Below are 16,030 nucleotides of genomic sequence, written 5' to 3'. Positions count from 1 at the left end.
GACCACACCTGGAAAGTGTTGGCCAGGGACAATCCGGGCGCCTCCAGTTCCCGAGGTACTCCAGCCTGCTCTTTCCCGGTCAGAAAAGATCAGAGCCTTGAGGACTGCCTTATAGAACTGCAGGAATTTTCGTGTTGCCAGCGCTCCGGGACAGCACAAAAGAGTTGTACAAGGCAACCTGTACCAAGTAGACCGCAACTTTTTTGTACCATGCCCGGGTTTTGCGCATGGAGTTATATGGCTTGAGGACTTGATCAGAGAGATCAACTCCTCCCATATACCAATTGTAGTCCACGATACAATCGGGCCTGAGGACCGTTGCCGCGGTACCTAGCACAAGGACAGGGGTGATGCAGTTACCGTGAATTGTGGACAGTACAAGGACATCCCTCTTGTCCTTATATCTGACCGGCAACAGGTTTCCACTGGTAAGGGCACGGGTGTCACACTTGGGGATAGGTACCTGAGGGGGTGGGTAGGGAAGCCACGTTGATTTTTCTGCACGGCCCCACAAGCGGACGTGGATCTGGCGGCGAGGGGCTGGAACAAAGGGGATACTAGTATAAACGTTAACCACGTACAGGGGGTAACCCTTATCTAGCAGTGGGTGCATAAGGTCCCACACAAGTTTCCCGCTAACACCCAGATTGGGGGGACATTCTGGGGGTTAAATACAGGAATCTCGCCCCTTGTTCATACGAAACTTGTAAGTGTACCCTGAGGTAGCCTCACAAAGTTTGTACAGCTTCACACCATACCTCGCCCACTTAGAGGGAACATACTGGCGGAAAATGAGTCTCCCCTTGAAAGCAATGAGAGACTCATCAACAGCGACCTCCCTTCCAGGTACATAGGCCTCCAAAAATTTGGTACTGCCTGACCCTGGTATTTTTGACTAGGCCCATGTGCAGCACGGGGCCCCAAAACGTCCTCATCCTGGCTGCACTGACCGGAGTCCAGCCACCAGACCTAGCCAAAAAGGAGCCCGGGTGTTGAGCAATGAACTGTTGGGCGAACAAGTTTGTTTGCTCCACCAGATTCACAAAGTGGTCACTGAAAAAAAAAAATAAAATAAGTCATTCAATGAAGCCCACTCTGCGAATCTGGATTCCTGGTTGGCCAACAAAGTCAGGAATCGCAGGATCAAAATCCTCTGGGGTGAACCAGACAAGTTCACCGGTAGTGGGCTCAGGTGGACTTGTCTGGTGGACCGGAAAACTAGTACGAGCCCCAGGGATGCCCATACTAGTGTGGGCCACAGGGTCCCTGGCATGGGGGTCCCCTGGCTCTGCCTGGCGGCGTCTCCGCCTCCTTGGGGGCTCATCATCACTAGATGATTAGGAGGATGCGGATGACAAGAGGAAAGTGGGGTCATCCTCACTGGGGTTCTCGGAGACAAGCAGGGCGTACGCTTCCACGGCCGAGAACGTCTGGCGGGCCATAGGAGAGTGTGTGTGTGTGCTTGTGTGGAAAACTTTATTTTGTGTGCGTGTGTGTGTGGGGGACGGGTGTTCACGTTCACTTATAAACCTAACAAAAAAATAAAATAAAAATCTAATAAAAATGAAAGCCCCAAAAATTTGAAAAAAATAAATGTAAAATAAATAAATAAAATCAAACTCGCTGATTAACAGTGGTGTGGGCGATGCACTAACAGTGGACGGACGCTAAGAGTTCGCCCCAAAAAGTGTATGTGTGCGCACAGCATCCCTGGGGGGTCTAGGGTCGCACAGCTGAGTGTGCTGTGGACCCCAGACACCTGATCAGGGTGAAGCAAAAAAAAAAAAAAAAAAAAAAAAACTATCCCTCAGTCTCCATGCCTAATCTAACCTTTCCCTAAACCTGTCCCTGCGAACGTTTGAGTGTCAGGTGGCACTATGGTGGCTCACGTGGGGGTGCTGGGTTCAGAGGTGGACAGACGGGCTCCTCTCTCCTGGCTCCACGGAAGCACCGCCACCTCTTAGGATCTAAAGATGGTGATTACACCACCGATCATCCTCCTATTCCGGGTTATCGGGTCACCGGAGACCCGAAAACGCAGCCAAACTGCAGGTCTGAATTGACCTGCAGTTTGCTGGGATCGTTGATACGTGGCGTCACAGAGTGCCTGCTGAATGCAGTCCTTAAAAGGGAACCTGTCATCTGGATTTTGGATATAGAGCTGAGGACATGGGTTGCTAGATGGCCACTAGCACATCCGCAATACCCAGTCTCCATAGCTCTGTGTGCTTTTATTGTGTAAAAAAAACGATTTGATACATATGCAAATTAACCTGAGATGAGTCCTGTCCCTGACTCATCTCACATACAGGACTCATCTCCGGTTAATTTGCATATGTATCAAATCAGTTTTTTTACACAATAAAAGCACACAGAGCTATGGGGATTGGGTATTGTGCATGTGCTAGCGGCCATCTAGCAACCCATGTCCTCAGCTCTATACACAAAATCACGGTGACAGGTTCCCTTTAAGGATTCGGATATCAGGGCGTACCTGTACGCCCTGTGTCCTTAAACGGTTAATAGTGTGGGTGTAGGATGTCAGAGCCCCACCAATCTGATATTGGAGGATAGTTTAGCAATATCATAAAAAAAAGGCTCTGGACACCTTCAGTGTATGTCCATACATGGCATAAATAATGCTGAATCTTGGCAGCAGAGTTTTGTGAGGCAAAAGTGATGAGATCTCAACCAAATGCTGCACACAAATGGACTTGTGCTCTGTGTGCTTAAAGGGCTTCTGTCAGCAGATTTGTACCTATGAAACTGGCTGACCTGTTACATGTGCACTGGGCAGGTGAAGGCATCTGTGTTGGTCCCATGTTCGTATGTGACCATATTGCTAAGAAAAGTGATGGTTTAATATATGCAAATGAGCATCTAGGAGCAACGGGGGTGTTGCCTTTACACATACAACAGGTCAGCCAGTTTCATAGGTATGTTGCAGGATTTAACTGCAGCTTTTAACTTTTGCAATGCAAAGGTTGAAGGCAGCTAGAGACCTGCAATGATCCTGGCAGCAATGCCACCACAAATATCAGCCCATTTCAGGAGTTTTGTTGTCCGGATGCACTTTGGACTTTCCCCAGTGAAATTATGTGTGACTGTACCCTTGGGGTGAGTTGTTTTATTGCATTAGCTATATTACAGGATAAAAAGTTACAGTTAATTGAAATGTTGCTCTGTTTGTCTTCTCACACATTGCAGAATACCAATTCATACTCGGTGTGAAATCTGACAGACGAGCTCCGGCAGCTCAGTCTGTAGCCTCCGTCTCTGCTTACATTACAACCAAATAAAATAAACTTCATTCAGAAGGAAAGAGGTCAGCTTAGATTTGTGTTCATAAGAGCAGAGATAGGCCTGCAAGAGAGCTCCTCTAATGGATTTTAACGTTGACCGGGACTGAGCAGCTTGCAACGTATGAGAACACATACAGGCTGCAAATTACAAAGCAAATATTTTGTTAACTTTGCTTGTATTAAATATTAACAAATGGAAGTTATGCGGGAATAAAAGGCTTTCAATCACTAGTGACAGCTAGCGCTCTTAAATAATTCTTGGACAACCCCTGTAAAGAGAACCTGTCACCACAATCCTGTTAACCAGCAGGAGTAGCTGAGCAGATTGATATCTATTTTTATGGGAAAAGAATCTCTGTAAAACATGTAATTTAATCCTTTATGATTAGGAGTCATGTGGGCGGTGCCACTCAGTGACTAAGCATACGGAGCAGGCCGTCAATGACGATTGGGACGATCCACATGATTTGCAAGCATAAAAAGAGAAGGTGTTAAAATGAATAAATTACAAGTTTTACAGATTTTTTTCCCCCATAAAACTATACAATCTGCTCAGCTCCTCCTGCTCTATAACATGCTGCCTGCAGATTGCACCATCAAGGTAGCAGGTTCCCTTTTAGCACTAATAATCTAATACCAGGATCACAGTGCCAGCCAACATACAGCCCGAGATATAGCCTTTAGAAACAGGGTTGACTGCCCCAGTTATAGGCGAAATCAGTCCTGTTACAGTGATTTGAGCCACAGGACTAGGACTGTTAGAGCTGTACTGGGTCAAGTCAGACCTGGAATAGGGCTCATGCACACAAACGTATTTTCTATCAGCAAAAAAAAAAAAAAAAAAAAGAAGTTACTCCATGTGCATTCCGTTTCCATATGTCCGTTCCGCAAAAAATAAATAAATAGAACATGTCCTATCATTGCCCGCATTACAGACAAGGATAGTACTGTTCTTATTAGAAGCCAGCTGTTCCGTTTCGCAAAATACAGAATGCACACGGACATGATCCGTATTTTTTGCAGGACCGCAAAATAAATAAAATCGCGTGCATAAGCCCTAATCCTAGGAATCAGGTGACCAGAATAGAGGCAGCACTGCTTGGGCAGCCAGCTAAAGCCTGAACTGTAAATATACTTTGGCATGAGGTTTACAGACCTGGACCACCTACTTGAAATACACAAAGGGCGGTCTGTTAAATTGACTTGTTAAGGTAATAATGTCTGCCTCTTGCACACTTCCTACATCTATACACCAGAACACAATTGTCACCATTGATAAGTTTCAAACATGAAATCTAAAATTGAATTTCCTGAAATAAGTCTCTGAGCAACTGTAATTACAATTGGGTGGTAAAATTGAAGAAAGTCATCAAAAAAACTACTATCACTGGACTTTGTCAAGCCATAAAAAAACAAAAAAACAAACAAATAAACATTAAAATGATGTTGGAACCGCGCTGCTTCTCTTTTAATCCGGCTTCTTTCTTTGGTGCAAACAACCAAGTAGTAAAACACAAGACAAAGATACTCCCGCTGTTTGTTCCACGAACCTCCAAAAAGGATTCTCTATAGGGTATCGAGGATCACAAAATAGTGTAATGCCTCCAATGCATTTAAATAACAATGATTTATTATACTCAAACTAATTTAAATTGCCAGGATATCATAAAATAATGCAAACTTATTTAATGATATGCTGGCAATTAGGGGTGGGTGGTATAGGCGATATGGATTTTGTGCATATCGCCGGACTGCGATATGACCACGGAGCGACCATGGTACGTCAGTGAGCGGCATTATACTCACATGCGCCGTGCCGCCGGGCGCTTCGTTTTCTCATAGGTCGCTATAAGCATTAGCAATGCGCCGCACAGACAGAAGGAGCGCTCGGCGGCCACCGCGCACGTGAGTATAATGCTGCTCACTGACATACCATGGCAGCTAGGACTTCAGTAGCGTCCTGCTGCCATGGTGACCGATCGGAGCCCCAGCATTACACTGCTGGGACTATGATCTGAACTGCTGCTGCCACCAATGATGTGGGGAGGGAGGGGGCCCCTGCCACCAATGATCAATACTGGGGAGTAAGGGAGGGGGGCCACGGCCACCAATGATTAATACTGGGGAGGGGGGTTGCAGAGGGGGCTGATAAGAGGGAGAGGCTGGGGGGCTACATCAGAGGCTGGCTGCCATGGTCAGCTCCCTGCTGTTGTGTGCACAAAGCACAGGGCAGCTGGGAGAGTGTAAAGTCCTATTCATCCTAATAGAGCTCTATTAGGGTGAATATGACAAGGGTTCTAGCCCTTAAGGGGGCTAATAGTTATTAAATAAAAAGTAAAAAAAAAAAAAAGTAAACAATATATTGCATATCGCGCATGCTTAAAATTATATCGCAATATAGATTTTAGGCCATATCACCCACCCCTACTGGCAATTTAAACAATTTTGTGAGTATAACAAATCCTTGTTATTTAAATGCATCGGAGGTATTACACTATTTTGGGATCCTTGATACCTTATAGAGAATGGTGGAACAAACAGCGGGAGTATCTTCTGTCTTGTGTTTTACTACTTGGTTGTTTGCACCAAAGAAAGAAGCTGGATTAAAAGAAAAGCAGTGCGGTTCCATCATCATTTTATTGTCTTCTGTGTGAACATGACCCACTTCACTTCTGTAAGCAGCAGAGCAAGTACCCTATAGCCACGGAATTAGGGCTGCACGATATGGGAATTTTGTGCGATTGCGATTAGGGCCCTAAAAATTGCGATAACGATATGCGATTCGATATTGTAAGGGAATCGTGCTAGAGGTCTATTTGCTTGGATTTTCAAGGCAAAAGCACACACAAATTACTGATAATGCTGAAATGTAGTTATGCTTAACTCATGAACTGAAATGCACAGTGTTTTTCAAAATAATTTTACTAAATTAAATAACATATTTGCATTACTGTACAAAAGTACAAAATACAAAACTTGCCATTTTCTTAATAGCACCGCACAGAACAGATAAATAAAATAGAATAAATAGAAGAACATTTGTTCATTAAAATAATGACTTGCCTCCAGTCCCTCCTCCCTCCCCGTACTGTAACTCATGTATCGCCGGCCGCGCTGTGCAGCATAGCGGCCGGCGATACATCAGTGTCAGCCACGTAAAAAGTCAACCATCGCTTTTTGGGGGAAAAAGTTTGTCTTATAAAGTGAAAAATATGGTAATACAATTGCAGCATTTTTGGGTCAGCCAATTGGCAATTGCAATATGGCAATTTATTGCGATTGCTTTGGCAATATATTGTGCAGGCCTACTTGGAATTAAAACATTATATAAAAACCGCGCAGCTCTTAGATCAGCAATGGAGATTCTAGTCTCTGAAGGCACACAGAAAGTGGTTTCTGATACGATTGATCACTGGACTAGAACCTGGGCTTCAACATAAGTCAGAATTCCTGTCTACTAAATATTGAGAAAAAACTGCTCGACACAGTGAAGTACCACAAGTTCTTAGTTAATCCAACTTCTTTATTATACTTACAAAATTCCAAATATAAAAGTCAGAGTATAATCAGTCTTTTCAATTTGCCCGACCCGAGTTTTGCCTCCAGTGTCGAGCTGTTTTTTTTAATATTTAGTAGACAGGAATTCTGACTTATGTTGAAGCCCAGGTTCTAGTCCAGTGATCAATCGTATCAGAAACCACTTTCTGTGTGCCTTCAGAGACTACAATCTCCATTGCAGATCTAAGAGCTGCGCGGTTTATATATAATTTTCAAGACTGAGTGTGAACTGAAACCTACCTCACCACGGACCAGCTGTGCTCAAAATATAATTACGGTTTAAGACTTTTAAATTATTTTTTTTTTTTTCCAAGTGTATTACCCATGGAATGATTTACCAAACGATGCCTCAAGACAAGTGCAGCTAAGTAACGCGTCCACTGTAATGGCGGCAAGGATCTTCCTGTAGGGTATTTTTTACATTTCATCTGCTTTGCTGCTACTGTAAATGCAGTGGATTTTCTAAACACAATTCCACTGCAGACAATCTGCAGCAATTACACTACACGTGGCTGTACCCTATGGGGAACTTTAGAAAAAGAGCTACAAAATAAACAAAAACACAAGATTACCTACCGTTCCAGAGAGTATATCATGGGGGCAGCAATTGAGCAGATGGCTTTTGCACACTCTTTCATCACTAAACTTGATCCGCTGTCTTGTTGTATCACCTGAAAAAGACGACCCGTAATATCTTATATTAGAGATCCAAAAGTCTGCGTCGCGGACCATAACATCAGCCTATCCTGACTATGCACTAAAGTCTAAAATGGCGCTACGGTCCGTTTGTTGGAGGGTATCAGTAGAACATCCAATTATAAGAACTATGTAATACTGTTCTTTCAGTCCGTTTGCAGGTTCTGTAATATAACAGATGTGATCACACTGAATACACAGAAATGTAGCATTTTGAAATTAGAGGCACGGGAGCATATGCTGAGGGTGCACAATTTGTCATTCGTCATATAGAATGGATGGAAACAAACCGATCGGAAGAAAGCTATCTCTCCATTATAGAGCTATAGGACTTGGCAGGTTACAAAGCACTAGAAAACACTGCACTATGGACTAGAGATGTCCTACTCCTAAAGCAGACCAAGAGGTAAAAAAGGCTGAGCTGGTCTAGTCTATACTAGCTTTGTAAGCAAAATAATATTTTCAACAAATGTATGGGGTTGTTCGAGTTAGAAAAACACAGCTGCTTTAAAAAAATAAAAATAAACTGTCCTCATGTTGATTTCAGTATATTGCAGCCCAGGCACATGCACTTCACTGCAGCTGTGCTGCAATACCAAAGGCAAACAATGGATGGGTGCAGAGCCTTTTTTCAGAAGAAAGCGTGACAGTCTTCTAATAGCGGACAACCCCTTTAAGACTAGCAGGTAACAGTTACATTAGAATGCAGGAGTAATACAAACCTGAGAAGTACTTACACTAGTCAAGACCCAGGAATACTCTTACTGTGCAACATTTTACCAACATTACCCTTCTTGTGCTCTGTGGACATGATGAGACCAGCGGGAGCCCCAAACAGATTTTTCTACGTTTTTGCTTTTTGCTTTTCCTTTGATGCAGATAGTTAAAAAAGCAAAAGGGCAACATCCAAATGGAATAAACTATTAGGATACTGGTTATTTGATGTGAGGGTTAGCTTAAAATATGCAGTTCTGCTAAAAGCGGGGGGGGGGGGGAAATAATCCCATGTCAGGTTGTGTAGATACTGAAGACGGGGCATTGATCTGGGCCATATCTGGAGCTGGAAAGGATTTTTCCCCCTTAACATGGGGCAATGGGCAGAAGCCTCAATGTGTAGATAATCCAAAGTGTGTGGGATATAAAGTTGGCTTATTTAAGATGCCCCATAAATTGCCATCTGCAATTTGTTTCCAGAGATTTGCCAGATACTCATGGGAATGGTAACCTGACAGATGCCCTGCTTCAGGACAGATACATTATATACAGAAGATGCTGATATCACTGACCGGATGCAAAGCAGTTTCCAGTTATCTATTACAATGTCCTTCATTAAAGGGGTTCTACAGTTATTTTAGATGATCTATCCACTGAATAGATCAGCATCTGGTCGGCGGGGGACACCCGGGACCCCTGCCGATCAGCTGTTTGAGAAGGCAGAGGCGCTGGCAGTAGCAGGTTTACCGCAGGCCCAGTGACGTCACGACTAGTATTCAGGTGAACAGAGCTTAGCCGCGCCCAGGCCAGTGATACTAGTCGTGACATCACTGGGCCTGTGGTAAACCTGCTACTGCCAGCACCTCTGCCTTCTCAAACAGCTGATCGGCAGGGGTCCCGGGTGTCGGACCCCCGCCGATCAGATGCTGATGATCTATCCAGAGGATAGATCAGTTTAAAATAACTGTAGAACCCGTTTAAAGTTAGAAAGTAAAAGGGAAATATTTAGCTAAGGCTACTTCCACACTAGCGTTAGAAGAATCCGAAAGGCAGTTCCGTTGCCGGATCTGGAAATTTAAAAGGTCTGCGCATGCACAGACCAGGAAAGCGGATCTGTTTTTTTCCAGAACACTTGGTACCGGATCTGGCATTAAAGGATAACCGTCGTATTATTATTATTTTTTGAGTATTGGATTGTGGTGATTAATATCACCTTGGTGGCCCCATTTCAACTTTTCACAATTACCCCTAAATTCCACATTTTTGTTCCCTGTACAGCCTACTTTTACCTGTGCTTAAAATAGGGTTGCTAGGCATGGTCAATAGACGGAGCACCAGCGTGCAGGGTCAGATTACAGACAGCCAGGGACTGTAAGTAAATGATTAAAGCCAGGTCCTCCCCAGCAGCTGATAACAGTGCCTGGGCTGTGTGCACTTATCCCTGTCCCTGCACTTGGCAGACGCTCCCTCACTCAGCAGACTTGGAGAAGGCAGAGTGGAAGCAGCGCAGACCAGGGAAGGGAGATCTGCCATCTGCTCAGTGTATAAATGAAAGCAACATGTGGTAAGAGGACCCTTTTGTGCTGCAGGAGTTTAACCCTTTAGGGGGGAGGGCTCTGGTTACTGACACTTTTGGGGGGCTATTGTTACTGGCTAGTGAGGGCAGGCGGATTAGCCTCAGGGTGAGGGCAGTGGCTGCCATCTTAACTGAATAGTGAAATTGCCGTTTTATGCAGACTGGTTGCTAAGGGCTGAATCTTATTAAATATGGGGTAAGTCAGTCTAATAGTAACTGATTCTGGAATATCATGTTATTAGTAACTACATATATGAAAATTGAAATTAGGGTCTAAGTGTGACAGTTATCCTTTAATACATTTCAATGGAAATTAATGCCGGATCCAGCAATCTGGCAAGTGTTCCGGAATTTTGGCCGGAAACCAAAATACTGCAAAAGGGACTGAACTTAGGACATCCTGAACGGAATGCTTTCCATTCAGAATACATTGGGACAAAACTGAAGAGTTTTTTCCGGTATTGAGGCCCTATGACAAAACTCAATACCGGAAAAATTTAACGATAGTGTGAAAGTAGCCTAAGAAAGTATATTTACAAGAGTGCCAAACGTGTTTTACAGCGTATCAATGACACAGATGAGGACCTGGCTGTCGAGGAGCCCTCTAATCCAAGAAAAGGGGCATTTTTGGTCTTGGCTGTCCAGTGAAGGGTGGATTTGCAACAGATTTGCAAGCACTCACCATGGAAAGCAATGGAAGATATGTAATTTCTAATACCAATTTATAAGAAATGCAAGTTCACTTTAATGGACAATGAATTGTGAATGCATGGCCACCTATTCATTAAAAAGAAAACCTCTTATTAGCAGAGCAGAAGCGTTCGGAGGTTAAAACAGTTTGTCACAAAGGTTTATTAATGTGCCATGTAGTTCTTACATTTAAATTGGACAGAGCAGATACATTATGGTAACAATAGCATTACGTTAAAGGGTTTTTTCCAGTACTTTAACAATAATGATGGCTGATCCAGTGATGGTTGGGGGTCTGACGTCCCGGACCTCTGTCTACAGTAGACGGAACTGGTTATAGTAGCACTCCTTCCGCTAAGGTGAATGGGAGCGGCTGTGCCGTGACACGGCTGGTGTTGCTGACTTCTGGCAGCTGATCAGCAGGGGGTAGGGTGTCAGACCCCTGATGATCTAATATTGATGGCCTATCCTGAGACTAGCCCATCAATATTAAAGTACCAGAAAACCCCTGCAGGAAGTTGTACAGGACAGAAGAGACATCAGCTAGAATATCTTGGGCAAGTCTGTGGAGGGCAAATACTTTCCAATTTATTAAGGTTTCCATAGATCTCAGTAGAAGGCAACCAAAAGTGATGAGATTTTTACCCCCTTGACAAACTTAGAACTTATAAACATATATAATTTGCTTTGCTAGAAAATTATTCATCACTAGAAATGGTCTTGAATAATTTTCATGCCAACGTTCTAAAATGTTAATAATTACTTTAATGCAATTCTGTGTTTTAGAATATTAAAATAATACGTTTTTCAGCTATTTTTGTTGTTATTTGTCCAACTTTGTTGCTGGAGGCAGGCGCTGGACCTAGTTAAACTGGCCATACACATTTAAAAGCTGCTGGCCGACAGCCCTCTCCTGTCTCCGCTATACACATGTTCTGCCGAGCTGAACGGGTATGTCTAAGTATGCTATGGGCAGAGCAGAGAAAGCCGCTGCCAGACAGTTCTGATAGCAGCCGCCCAACATACCGTTGCAGAGAGTGTATCATGTCAGGTGAGAATCAGAAGCTCCGCACACACATTGATGTGTCTGTCAAACCAGAAGTTTTTGGCAGGTTCGGCCCACAGAAGTATAACATGTATGGCTAGCCTTTGTCTCGGTCCCTCTCTGGCAGCTGACAATATAGTTCTATGTCCCCTTCAGAAGAGGTCTTCTCAGCTATGCTTTAGAGGCTGGGGTCCTCGTCTGACAAGCTGGGCAGTAAGCCATTTCTATGGTAAAGTCACTATGTACTATGGCTGTCAAGCATGCGATTGCCCATCACCCTTCAGCTTATGTGAATGTGTGCATTGCTATAAACTTTAAACGGTGCTGTCAAGCCCCTTTTAGCATGGAGATACAGTTCTATCTACATATCTGCTATCTTGCTGCTATAAAAGTGGACTGCACACCAAAACTATTTCCTAATACAACCCGCAGCAAGCAGCGGGTTGTGTCCGGTCGGTCCCCCGATGCCTGCCAGAACATGTATGGATTAGGGCTGAAACGATTATTCGAATAACTCGATTAAATCGAGTCAAAAAATTAATCGATGCAGTTTCCCTGCATCGAGTAATCGTTTACACCACGTGATCACGGAGCGGGAGTGAAATTAAGCGCCTCACTCACCGCTTCCGTGTCCTCCGGAGGTCAGAGAGGCAGGACTGAGCCGGCCGGCACAGAGGAGGGAGGAGCAGGAGGGAGTCCCTCCCTCCCCACTGTGCGCGGCTGCCGCTGAACACCAATGAGGACAGAGTAGGAGGAGGAGGGGAGGGACTGTGGCCACTGCACTACCAATGAATCTGCCGGCCATATCCCACAGGGTCCCCCCCCCCCCCCATCATTGGTGGCAGTTTGCAGTTCCGATCGGAGCCCCAGCAGTGTAATGCTGGGGCTCCGATCGGTTACAATGGCAGCCAGGAGTCACGCTACTGAAGTCCTGGCTGCCATGGTATGTTAGTGAGCAGAGAGCAGCGCATTTTACTCACGTGCGCTGTGGCCGCCGGTCGCTCCTTCTTCTGTCTGTGCGGCGGATTGCTAATGCTTACAGCATTAGCAATGCACCGCACAGACCTATGAGAAGAAGGAGCGACCGGCGGCCACAGCGCACGTGAGTATAATGCGCTGCTCTCTGCTCACTAACATACCATGGCAGCCAGGGCTTCAGTAGCGTGACTCCTGGCTGCCATGGTAACCGATCGGATGGGGGGGGGGGGGAAGGCAGATCAGAGGCTGGAGGGAGGGGGGGGGGGGGGGAGGCAGATCAGAGGCTGGGGGGAGGGGGGGAAGGCAGATCAGAGGCTGGGGGGAGGGGGGGGGAGGCAGATCAGAGGCTGGGGGGAGGGGGGGAAGGCAGATCAGAGGCTGGGGGGAGGGGGGGGCAGATCAGAGGCTGGGGGGAGGCAGATCGGGGGAGGCAGATCAGAGGCTGGGGGAGGGGGGGGCAGATGAGAGGCTGGGGGAAGGGGGGGCAGATGAGAGGCTGGGGGAAGGGGGGAGGCAGATCAGAGGCTGGGGGAGGGGGGGAGGCAGATCAGAGGCTGGGGGCAGGGAGATGGAGAGAGAGTGGTTGATGGAGGCTGCAGGCACCACCTTGGTATGTATAAAGTTATTGGTTTAGAGAGGGGTTAATGAAGGCACCTCCAAGGTGCTTTCATTAACCTCTTCAAACCAATAACTTTATACATGCCTAATGCCAAGGTGCTTCCATTAACCCCTCCAAACCCAAGGGGCATGTATAAAGTTATTGGTTTGGAGGGGTTAATGGAAGCACCTTGGAGGTGCCTTCATTAACCCCTCTCTAAACCAATAACTTTATACATACCCAATTACGTACATTATTTTAAGTAGCTTTTTCTTATTAGATTACTCGATGAATCGAGAAATATAATCGATAGAATACTCGATTACAAAAATATTCGTTTACTGCAGCCCTAGTATGGATCTCCGCCGGATTACATTACACTTAATGGGTCCGGCGGACATTCCGTCAGCATCAAAATTTAAACTGGAGATGTGAAAGTAGCCTTACAAGGGCTGAGCTGCTGCTTCTTTTATGCCCCTTTCACACGGGCGAGAATTCTGTGCGGGTGCAATGCATGAGGTGAACGCATTGCACCCGCACTGAATCCGGACCCCTTCACTTCAATGGGGCTGTGCAGGTGAGAGGTGATTTTCACGCATCACTTGTGCGTTGCATGAAAAAAAAAAAAATCGCAGCAAGCTCTATATTCAGCGTTTTTCATGCAACGCAGGCCCATTGAAGTGAATGGGGCTGCGTGAAAATCACAAGCATCCGCAATCAAGTGCGGATGCAGTGCGATTTTCACGCATGGTTGCTAGGAGACGATCAGGATGGGGAACCGATCATTATTATTTCCCTTATAACATAATAGCATTCTTAAGAATGCTAAGTAAAATAGTGATGGAGGGGTTAAAAAATAAAAAACTATTAAACTCCACTTGAACGCTCAGCCTGGCATGTCGTCTTTCTTTTTGATGAAAAGGACCCATGGTGACGTCACTGCGCTCATCACAGGTCCTTTAGGCAGGTCCTGAAGAAAGTAGAAAGAAGAGGAGATCCGCCACGTGATCAAGTGGATGGGGCGAGTTAAATTTGTTTATTATTTTTAACCCCTCAATGGACATTTTACTAAGCAATCTGTATTAAGAATGCTATTATTTTCTCTTATAAACTAGGTTATAAGGGGAAATAATTAAATCTACACAACACCGATCCCAAATCCGAACTTCTGCGAAGAAGTTCGGGTACCAAACATGCCGATTTTTCTCACACGCGTGTTAAATGCATTAAAACTCTTTGCACTCGCGTGGGGAAAAGAAAAAAAAAAAAAATGGGCATTTTCCCGTAACGCACCCGCATCTTGTCTGACCCTCACACGCGACGACGCCCGTGTGAAAGAGGCCTTACAACTCTCTTGACAAGTGTGCAGTGGTAAGATTACGTCTGCACACTTCTAGACTAACCACTCAATCCCACCCCAGTTTGGGCCATCAAATTCAAATCAAGAGGAACAGTACCTGCACAACATAACACCAGCCTCCAACTGTCATGTTGCCTCTCCTAATGATGGTCATTAAACGGGTTGTACAAAGTTAAAAACGTATCCCTTATTCACAGGATAGGGCATAAGTATCTGATCAGTGGGGGTCCAATCACTGGGAACCTAATTACGAGGACTGTGGTCCTGTGCCCCATTATGAAGGTATATGCAGGTCACATGTCTGCTGCGGCTCCATTCTTTCTCTATAGGACTACCAGGGACAGCAAAGTCCTGTACTCCAGCATTACCAGCAATCCCATAGAGAATTTATGTGCATTCATACAGAACCCCCACCGATCAGATATTTATGTCCTTTCCTGTGAGATGCAGGAAGGATATGGACTGAGGGCAAGGCCACTATTGGCCTAAACTAGGAAGCATCCAACCCTGGGATACAAGTATGATGGCCAAATTGAATTACTGATTTTAAAATGTTCAACCTGCTATTGTAATAAATTCATACAAGATAAATTAACCACACTGGAGCGCTACAGACATGGTCAGTGTTGTTCCAGCATAGGGTCAAATCTTTAGAAGGCTTCAACCCAAATAGATGCAATATGCAAGTCTTTTCAATGTTTTATGCAGTAGTGCAGATGGGATACTCTGCTTAGCATGTATTGTTTTTTTTTAGATATTTTTAAAGGAAAAGTACTGGGATTAACCACGTATTTTATCACCATGAGTGACTACACACAGCTCATGTACCTTCGTGACAGGAAGAGAATACCTATAAAAATAGCCAAGATACTGCCATGCCCTATGTCATGGCTTAGGGATGTTTTCTGGGTGGTCACCATCATTGCGGTATAAAACACACATTGCCAACTGCTAAGGACACACTCTGCTATTATCAACTCATCCTCCCTAAATCCAAACCCATACAACCAAATGATACTACACGTTGTAGAGTTCTGCACATTGGTATGAAAGATATTTTCAGAATACCAAAAGGCAATGTAACAGCCATGCTAGCTGAGGTCTGTCTACAGCAGAGGTCTTCTGTCCTGGTTCATAGTTGGGTGATATAGGTTCACTGTTGGGGTCAGCAGCTGCAAGATCTCATGGTTTCTGTTACACAACTGCGTTTCTCTCCACATTCATTAACACATCTGAAAAGTTTGTTATAACTCACGGCTCGGCGAATGCGGGGCCTTTCTGATACTCCCTTGCGGATTGAAGTAGGCAGGCATAGATACATTGAACCTTTATAAATAAAACAAGGGGGCCAGATTGTTCAGTTTGTATAAAATACATTGCGTCTGCCAGCATTTTAACACAGTAGCAAAGAACATCTTGATCCAGACTTAATGAAAAACAATCTATAGTTATTCCCTCCCAAACCAATTGCCAGGCATGAGGTTTCACATATTTTAAAAACATTTCCTACGTG

The 16,030-nt window shown here is 44.8% G+C and overlaps 1 protein-coding gene across 3 annotated transcripts in view; it reads right to left on the bottom strand.

The window, feature by feature from the left end:
- LOC122943575 (putative RNA-binding protein Luc7-like 2) overlaps positions 1-16,030 on the bottom strand; it is a 98,354-nt gene that overhangs the window by 70,979 nt on the left and 11,345 nt on the right. For 2 of the 3 annotated variants that reach the window (XM_044301424.1, XM_044301426.1), the window contains exon 2: positions 7,437-7,531. In XM_044301424.1, coding sequence (XP_044157359.1) covers positions 7,437-7,531 — 95 coding nt within the window. Of the gene's footprint in view, positions 1-7,436; positions 7,532-15,772; positions 15,844-16,030 lie in introns of all 3 variants that reach the window. The other variant, XM_044301425.1, reaches the window with a different exon arrangement.

The sequence above is a fragment of the Bufo gargarizans genome, chromosome 7 (genome assembly GCF_014858855.1).
Source record: "Bufo gargarizans isolate SCDJY-AF-19 chromosome 7, ASM1485885v1, whole genome shotgun sequence".
NCBI lineage: Eukaryota > Metazoa > Chordata > Amphibia > Anura > Bufonidae > Bufo > Bufo gargarizans.
This window is presented reverse-complemented; position numbering and strand designations above follow the sequence as displayed.